General features: G+C 43.1%; 1 protein-coding gene across 1 annotated transcript in view; it reads left to right on the top strand.

Annotated features, from left to right (window-relative positions):
• The first annotated feature begins 9,530 nt into the window (after positions 1–9,530).
• UBE2D1 (ubiquitin-conjugating enzyme E2D 1) overlaps positions 9,531–9,814 on the top strand; it is a 37,156-nt gene continuing 36,872 nt past the window's right edge. Inside the window, exon 1 of the mRNA XM_010839643.1 lies at positions 9,531–9,805. Within this exon, the coding sequence (XP_010837945.1) occupies positions 9,782–9,805 (24 nt within the window). The 5' untranslated portion in view covers positions 9,531–9,781. The remainder of the gene's footprint in view (positions 9,806–9,814) is intronic.

A 9,814-nucleotide genomic window follows, 5' to 3' on the forward strand; every position in this document is an offset into this window, starting at 1 on the left:
CTCTTAGAGACCCCAGGGACTGCAGCCTACCAGGCTCCTCCATCCATGGGATTTTCCAGGCAAGAGTACTGGAGTGGGTTGCCATTGCCTTCTCCGACTACAACACCTACATCCTCACTAATTCCACCTCGTTTTTCCTGCAAAGGCAAAAGAAACTTCAATCCAGATGCCAAACATTTATTTTATTTGGGGGTGGGTGGGATGTTAATGTTCAGAGGTGACTCAGTTTTTTCCCATCCCCTACTAGAGTGGTGGGCAGAGGAGACAAGAAATTAACCAAATAGCAGTCACTTACATAAGTGCACCTTTATGGGATGTTTTTGTCAAAAGCCAGACATTTTCCCATTTCTATATGATTGCCATGTCCCTATGGTTTTCCAGTAGTCATGTATGGATGTGATAGTTGGACCATAAAGACAGCTGAGCACTGAAGAATTGATGCTTTTGAACTGTGGTATTGGAGAAGACTATTAAGAGTCCCTTGGACTGCAAGGAGATCCAACCAGTCGATCCTAAAGGAAATCAGTCCTGAATATTCATTGGAAGGATTGATGTTGAAGCTGAAACCCCAATACTTTGGCCACCTGAGGTGAAGAACTGACTCATTTGAAAAGACTCTGATGCTGGGAAAGATTGAAGGCAGGAGGAGAAGGGGACGACAGAGGATGGGATGGTTGAATGGCATCACCGACTCAATGGACCTAAGTTTGAGTAAACTCTGGGAGATGGTGATGGACAGGGAGGCTTGGCGTGCTGCGGTCCATGGGGTCACAAAGAGTCTGACACAACTGAGCGACTGAACTGAATTAAAATTATTTCCCAACAGGCAAGCATCAAAACAGCACAGTTGTCTCCTAGCAAACAGAGGGCCTCTGCCCAAAGTCTTGCACATTTTCTCCTGGACAAATATGTTTTCTCTTCACTGTTTGCTAGGCAGATGACTTCAAGTTTTACAAGGTAGATTGTTCCCTCATTTTCAGTCTCTTCTCATCTCTTGCATTTCCTGATCATCTAATGATAGAGTATGTCTCTTTTCTTTAGGACAGCAATGGATGGAGTTCTCTCACAAATAAAAGCCAGAGACAGTGTGCAAAAGGGATTGGCTCCAAGTTGAGTCACCCATCTGCTGTCTCTCTAATAGAAGGGTTGGCAGAAAGAATGCCACATCCCACACTGAGAGATCAACTGTTCTCAAGAGACGGGGGTTATTTGTTGAGAGAGCATATATTATACATTTAGAAAAAGTGTATTCTAGTGGGGTGGAAGGGACTAAAGTGCCATGGCTAACAACATGGAATATTTGCTCTGTTACTTACAGGTTATATGACCTCACAAAATAACTTTTTCTCTTTAAATCTTAGTTTCTATATATGTAAAAAGGGCCTAAAAGTTAAATTTGGACTTAATTTAAATGTGGACTTTTTTTGGATTTAAATATTTACAATTGGGATGTCGTTTAGGATTTCTGACAATCTATTTTACTTTATATTTTCTTTTCTTTTATTATTTTTTGTTCCCTATACCCTGGGAAACCACTATTCTACTTTCTCTATGAATTTAATACCTCATATAAGTGGAATCACATAGTATTTGTCTTCTAGTGACTGGCTTATTTCACTTAGCATAATATCCTCAAGATTTATTCCTTCTCTTTTCAGGTTGAAGGCATGAATTTTTAAAGGCTAAGGAGCATTTATCATCCTGAGGGTTAAGCAAAGTCTCTTGTGCAGTCTTAAGTGCAAGGGAGGGAAGGGGAAAGAGAAGGAAAAGAGGAAGGAAGATAGTAGAAGGATATTCTGGAGGAGGGTTTCTGAAAAGGAGAAAGAAGTACAGGAAGGAATTAGGAATACACACTTTATCCCGTTTTGCCCAAGGTAAGCAAACTTCCCAAACTCCCCTGGGAAGTCAGAAGTAATCCCCTTTCTGCCTTTCAGAAGGCAGAAATATATATTTATATATAGAAAGGTCTTCCAGGCCAGACTGATTTTTGGAGTCCTTGCAGTTTTAAATCGATTATGCAGTTGGGTTTGCATTTACTGCACATAATTAGATCCTGTTAGACTTTGCAGAAAAGCACATCCTGCCATGATTCAGGGCACCTGGAAATGAGTTTGTTTGTTAAAGGGCTATATCATGTAGACTTGTTTAACAACTATTTAAAATTTTGTTATTTATTCATTTAGTTAATTTTGGCTGTGCTGGGTCTTCATTGCCACGTGCCAGCTTTCTCTAGTTGTGGTGAGCGGGGGGAGCTCTCTAGTTGCCGCACATGGGCTTCTCATTGCAGCGGCTTCTCTTGTTGATAACTCCAGCAATGGGTGGAGTTCTCTCACAAATAAAAGTCTCGGGCTTTTTCTCCTGGACAAATATGTTTTCTCTTCACTGTTTGCCAAGCGGCTGACTTCTTTTTACTTTTAAGTTTTACAATAGTTGCAGCTCTAGGCACACAGGCTTCAATAGTTGCAGCCACCTGGACTCAGTAGTTGTGGCATGTGGGCTTGGTTGCCCCGGGGCACGTGAAATCTTCCTGGACCAGGGATCAAACTGGTGTCCCCTGCAATGGCAGATGGATTCTGAACCACTGGATCACCAGGGAAGTCCATTTTAAATAGTTTTTATAGCATTAACATGCTTAATATTGTTTAAACTGGGGAGAAAAGTTACTAACATCCCTTTCTCAGTAAATTGTCATTAATTGTCCTGGATTACTTGGAGAATTTACAGTGGAGCAGTCATATATTGCCTCTAAAGAATAATCTTTACCACTACATGGTAATATAAAATGGAAAAGGAACTGTTGTAAAATAGAACGAAAATTCTCAGAGCAATGAAATGTAGGGGTGAAGATGAAAGGCTGCATCCATAATATTTATATCATAGCCTAATATAACAAGTTGTATCAAAGAATGAAAAAACTAAGTTAATGAAAATACTTGTGGAGAGGCAAGAGATGTCCTGGCATAGAGAGAGAATTGGTAAATGGAATTGCAATAAATAAGAGAGAGATCTGAGAAGGAAGAATTCTTCAAAAGAGTAGAGCACATCTAATCAGAATAAAATTCTCTGTACATATAGCTTTCCATTCTAGGACTATCACTGCCTTAATCTGTTTTACATTAAAAATTTGAACTGAGTTAATTCATGACATTTTCTTACAGAGATTTTTTCCCCTCATTTTAGAGAAGAAAACATGAGGGGAGACTGCTGTATGGTCATTGTTACTTCTTTAAAAAAATTTACACAAATGAATTCATGTACTATTTATATAATTTATCAAAACACTTTTTTAATGAGGGCCACATCAGTGAGTCCCTAACCCATTTTTCAAGTACAAAGAAGCTAATCTTCTAACCAAGTCTAAAATAGAATCCAAACACAATAGCAGTTAACATTTTTCTGAAAAGTGCCATGATCCCCTCACTGTGATAAGCGCATCACATGCATTACCTCGTTTTATTATATGAGGTGGTGCTATTAAACCCAAGTTTATATGAGGAAACTTACCCACGTCCACTAAGATAGTTTAGAAAAACAAGAAAAACAAGTGCTCCAGTTCCTTTTGAGGTTGAGAGAAGCCAGGCCTAGAGCCTCATCTACCCATCTGCCCTCAGCCCTGTTTTGTCCTGCCTTCCACAATCCTAGTCCTAGCATCTGGGACTTCAGTGAAACACTGCTCTGCCTCAGAGAGAACAGTCTGGAGCCTGCTTGCTGGACACTGTGCTAAAGAATAAGGTGACTCAGCTGCTCTGTTTAAGAAGAGTTCTAGCTACCCAGATGTGCTTAACTTTATGTGTCCACTTGACTGAACTAATGGATGTCAAGGCAGCTGGGTGAATGTGAGACAGTGACCACTAGACTGAGTAAAGAAGAGCCACCCTCACATGTATACACTGTGTGTGTGTGTGTGTATGTGTATGCTCACTCAGTCGTGTCTGACTCTTTACGACCCCATAGACTATAGCCCGCCAGGCTCCTCTGTCCATGGGATTTTCCAGACAGAATACTGGAGTGGGTTGCTATTTCTTTCTCTGGAGGATCTTCCTGACCCAGGGGATCAACCCATATCTCTTGCATCTCCTGCATTAGCAGGAAGGTTCTTTACCACTGCGCCACTTGGGAAGACCTGTATATATACACTACTATGTATAAAATAGATAACTAATGAGAACTGGGGCGGGGGGCTTCCCCGATAGCTCAGTTGGTAAAGAAGCCACCTGCAAAGCGGGAGATCATGGTTCGATTCCTGGGTCTGGAACATCCCCTGGAAAAAGGATAGGCTACCCACTCCAGTATTCTTGGGCTTCCCTTGTGGCTCAGCTGGTAAAGAATCCACAGGCAATGTGGGAGACCTGGGTTCAATCCCTGGGTTGGGAAGATCCCGTAGAGAAGGATACAGCTATCCACTCCAATATTCTGGCCTGGAGAATTCCATGGACTGTATAGTCCATGGGGTCACAAAGAGTCAATCAGACACAACTGAGCAAGTTCCACTTTCACTTTTCACTTAATGAGAACTGATTGTATAGACAGAGAACTCTACCCAGTGCTCTGTGGTGACCTAAGTGGAAAGCAAATCCAAAAAAGAGGGGATATATGTATATGTAAAGCTGATTCATTTTGCTGTACAGAAGAAACTAACACAGCATTGTAAAGCAATTATAATCCAATAAAATAAAAATATAGAAGATCCACCCTCACCAATGTGGGCAGGTGTCATCTAATCCTTTGAGGGCCGAATAGATCAAAAAGGCTGAGAAAGGGCAAATTCTCTCTCTCTCTTCTTGAATTCAGACATCCATTTTCTCCTGCCTTTGGACATAGGAGGACACAAGAGTCCCTGATGTGGGACCTTTAGACTCCAGAGTTTACACCAACACCCCTCTCTTTTCTTCCTCTGTCTCAGGCCTTTGGCCTAAGTTTGAAAATTATATTATAGGTTTCTTTGATTTTTAGACTTTCAGGCTTGGACACCACTGGATTTCCTGGTTCTGTAACTTGCAGACAGCATATCATGGCATTTCTCAGCCCCCATAATCATGTAAGACAATCCCCATGAAAAATCTCCTCTTACCTATCAATGTACCATACACCTTATTGGTTCTGTTTCTCCTGAGAGTCCTGCCTAATACACAGGGCTGATTAAAACTTTATTAAAATAGATTATGACTGGAACCACAGAACACTTTCCTTTTCAGACCTCATCAAACAGAAAACAAAAAATAAACATTCTTGTGCTTGCTGTTCATCATTCAGTTGGTTTTAATTAACTATTTAAAAAATGTTAAAAAATGGACAAAAACAGTTTTGAAGGACAAAAGGCCCTAGAAGGGTACACGTAACAGAAAATACCCGTAAAGGAAATACCTGCCTGTCACTCCTGAAAAGTTTATAGTTGATTCCACAACTTTTGAGGCTGTCTGCACCATGCCCTTCTTAATCCATGGTTCTGGCCTAGTTTCAAGCAGACGCTCAGTCAACACTGGGTCCTGACCCTATGGAAATTTACTTGCGCACAGGGAAGTTCGTGCTTCAAGCCCAAGCCCCAACTGCGGAATGGTCCCCTTGAATCTTCTGGCCTTTAGCTAGAGAGAGTTAGTGAGGGAGGGTGTAAGGATAGAATCTGTGAGCCAACAAGCCAGACAGATATTATGGAAATACTTTTGAAGGTATTCAAGAAAGAATGCTTGAATTATATGTGTGCCAAACACCTGTTCTGAGCCATCCCAACTCTCCTGACTGAGTTTCAGCTCCTGATGATTCTGGTTTTCAGTTATGGGACAATAGACTCACAAGGGAAAAAGGCCCTGCTGTGTCTGAAGACCATACCATGGGTCGACTGTCCTAGGACAAATGAGAGATCTCATCAGCCCAAAAGAGCACACAGAGGTCAAAAGAAAGGGGAGCACTCGAGTGGGGAGGTCTTTCACAAAGGCTTTTATTTATTCAATTATTTTTGGCTGCACTGGATCTTCATTGCTGCATGGGCTTTTCTCTGCAGAGAGCTGAGGCTACTCTTCATTGCAGTGCTTCAGCTTCTCATCCTGGTGGCTTCTCCTGTTGCAGAGCACAGGCTCTAGGTGCTCCGGATTCAGTAGTTGTGGTGCGTGGGCTCAGTAGTTTTGGTGTACAGGCTTCATTGCTCCACAGCATGTGGGATCTTCCCACACCAGGGACTGAATCCATGTCCCCTGCATTGGCAGATGGATTCTTAACCATTAGTCCTCCAGAAAAGCCCTGCAAAGACTTTTGACAGCACAGCCACAAAGAGGCACAAAGAAGAAACCAAAGAGAGCTCTTATATTTGCAAAGACAAATGTGTTTTCATGAGAACAGGTGGAAAAGAAGCAAAATTGGCAATCAGTGACTGTTCCCAGAAGTACCTAGGAAACAAGTAACTTCTGTTCCAAAGAGGCAGAGCTGGTGGTGATATTCCTAGCAGGGCAGTCACTCCGCTTGCCTAACTTATTCATGGTTAAGTTCAGGAACTATCGACTCTGGACTCCTGACACATGCCCTGTTTCATCATGCCACACTCATCAGGAGTGCCTGAATCTTTTCATCAAACCCTTCCTTTTCACTCTACTCTGAAAATTTCTGGTTAGAACAATGTGTTAGTTTCTCTAGGGTCTTCATTAAACTGCCCAGATTGTTGCTTTGATCCTATCAAAGAGTCAGCACTCTCCTCTTGGTCTCAAGAAGCTCTTCATTCATCTCTTTTACTCAATGAGCAAACCTCTCCAGAGACTTCTCCAAATGGTTTAATTCCTTATTTCAGTTTCTTCCCCAGGATCATGCTTTTTCCTGATAAACAGCATCTGGCAACCATTCCATATTCCAAGTGCTAAGAATGATTATTTCATATCCTGAAATATGAGTTTCTGAAAGTAAGCACAATCCCTCTCATAAAGTCTGTATCATTTGAGTTGGGTCATGAAGGATGTGTTTGTCAGGTGCATGGTGGGAGGTCATTCTATGCAAAGAGAATACATTGTGCATAGACACATGACCATGTGTGAGCTAAAAGATGAAAAGGAGGCATCTAGGGACAAATCGGGATGGGTATTTTTCAGTACACTGAGGCATTGAACTTCCAATAGAAATTTTTAAGCAGTGGAGTGATATGAATAGTATGTCTTTTAGTAGTATGTATGGTAACCTGGGGAGAAGGCAATGGCACCCCACTCCAGTACTCTTGCCTGGAAAATCCCATGGATTGAGGAGCCTGGTGGGCTGCAGTCCATGGGGTCGCTAAGAGTCGGACACGACTGAGCAGCTTCACTTTCACTTTTCACTGTCATGCATTGGAGAAGGAAATGGCAACCCACTCCAGTGTTCTTTCCTGGAGAATCCCAGGGACGGGGGAGCCTGTTGGTCTGCGGTCTATGGGGTCGCACAGAGTCGGACACAACTGAAGTGACTTAGCAGCAGCAGCATGGTAACCTGGAAACCAACTCTTTGGAAAAGACCCTGATGCTGGGAAAGAGTGAAGGCAAAAGGATAAGGGGGCAGCAGAGGATGAGATGGTTAGATAGCATCACCGACTCAATGGTAATGAATTTGAGCAAATTCTGGGAGACAGTGAAGGACAGGGAAGTTTGGCATGCTGAAGTTCATGGGGTTGCAATGGGTCAGACATGACTTAGCAACTGAACACACATACACACACACACAATAGCCTTGAAAAGGGAGAAATTAATGCCAATGTCTTAGACTCTCAGTGTCTCTTGAATGAAACTGCCCTGATTGTCATCTCTGACTGTGTGTTTTTATCTATAGAGTGGTGATAGACTGACTTATCAGGACTGTCCATTTAACAACACTGGAGGGTTTTTTCCTGGGCTTTCTGGTAATGAGCACTTAATTGGAATTAGTGCTTCCCGTAGTGCGAGTGGCTGGGGATGGCCTCACTTGCTGCATTATATCCAGATTCTATCAGCTTGAGAATGTAACTCTCCAACGCAGCTGGTGCCCAAACCCAGACTGTTTCTCCCCTATTTACAAGGACATTCTCACACTTGCCCTATGAAAAGGAAGAGCAATGTTTTGTAGGGTCCCACTTTCAGGAGCCCAAAGATGGTGCATCAAGCTAGCCCCAGTACAGCTCTCTGCAGGATCATATGATCTTGCTGGCGTGTTTCAGAAACCTGTTTGCCCCAAAGTACTTTAAATTTCCCACAGCTGATTGGACCATGGTTGGCAAACTAATCCAAGAGTGGTCAATCTATACTTTGCTCATTAGCTGAAAATGTATAGCCTGAAGTAAAAAGATGAATTGTGTCAATGGGATTCTTCCCTTTAGGGAGATAAATAGGGAGTACCAAAAGGCTTGGCCATTTAGCAGCAGAAACAGTTGCTTGAAGAGTGTCAGAAAGTGGAGTAAGGGCAGTGGGAGCTCATACCCTGTACAAGAGAAGTTAAGGGGGAGCTGGAAAAAGGAGGGTGGGCCAGCATGCAGAGAGAACCAAGATCTCAGGAAAAGAAAAATAAGACAGTAGTCAGACTCCAGACTGGTTTTAGTTTTTATGTTTATTTTGGATGTAGGGGGTGGTGAGAAGGGAGAATGAAAGGCTTCTAAATTAAGTTTCAGATTCTATTAATATTTCTATCATTCTTTCACTATCTTATTTCCCTGAACATTTTCTTTTAAGTTACCTGAGTGGATTTTTGTTCCTTGCTCTTTGTAAGCATTTAGAATGGTACGGTGGCTATTGTTTAGGTTTTCCTGGAAAGCTTTCTTCCAACCCTCACCTTGTAACACATTCTGATTCCTGGCCACAGGGAATAAATGTGGACATGTCCAGGAGGTTTTTGGACATGAAATGCTGAAACTGGGGTAAGAGTTTGGCTGGAAAGAGAGATCTTAAAATCATTATCATATACATAAAAACAAGGAAATAATTTTTATAGAGCACTTTCAACATATTAGGTAGTGTGTTTAGCACATTATATTAATATCAGTTAATTCTTACAATAATATATGGAGATTATTTTTTCTTTGGACTCGCAGAAACTGAGGCTTAAAGAATTTAAGTGCTACAAGGTCACACAGTGGATAGGGATCAGAGCTTGGATTCTATCCCAGGAGAGGGGTCAGTCCACAAAGCCCATGCTTCTCCAGCTATGCTAGGTGGCCTTCCAGTTCACGGGAGGATACAAGGTCTATCGTCTAGGAAGATATTAATGGCGAGAGGTCTGAGATTGGAACTCCAGGGCACTCTAACTCTTGAGAAGAGGATTTGGTAACAGAACAGGGGAAGATGGAAAAAAAAAAAATTACAAGATGAGCTAGCTGTAGCACACATTAGAATCCGGTACATGTTTTTCGAGCTAATTTGTTATTCTCATTTTACAGATTGGGAACTCCAGTTTCAGTTACTTGATCAAAATCCATCTGCAGAGACTAACCCAGACCTGGCACCTCTGAGCCCAGACAGTGGGTGAAGGTCTCCGACCTGGGCAGTGGCTGAGTAGGATGCAGGAACTACATTTCCCAGTATGCTCGGCGGGAGGGGGAGGGGCCGGGCGGCCGCAGGTTCCTTCCCAGAAGCAAAAGCGGAAACAAAAGAGTCTCGCCGGCGTCCCCGCCCGCACACTCGCACACTAGTGCTCGGGCGCACTCGGAGCAGGCACCCGCGCCCAGAGCTAGCTAGACAGCAGCGAACCGGGGACCCATCCGGCTGAGCCAGCCGAGCAGCCGGCGATCCGAGCCCGCACTACCCCACGCCCCCGAGCCCTGCAGCCGTGCCCCGCCGGCCGGTGTCCCCGCTGCCCTCCCTGACCGATGGCGCTGAAGCGGATTCAGAAAGTGAGTGCC

This window comes from Bison bison, unplaced genomic scaffold (genome assembly GCF_000754665.1).
Source record: "Bison bison bison isolate TAMUID 2011002044 unplaced genomic scaffold, Bison_UMD1.0 scf7180017864126, whole genome shotgun sequence".
Taxonomy (NCBI): Eukaryota; Metazoa; Chordata; class Mammalia; order Artiodactyla; family Bovidae; genus Bison; species Bison bison.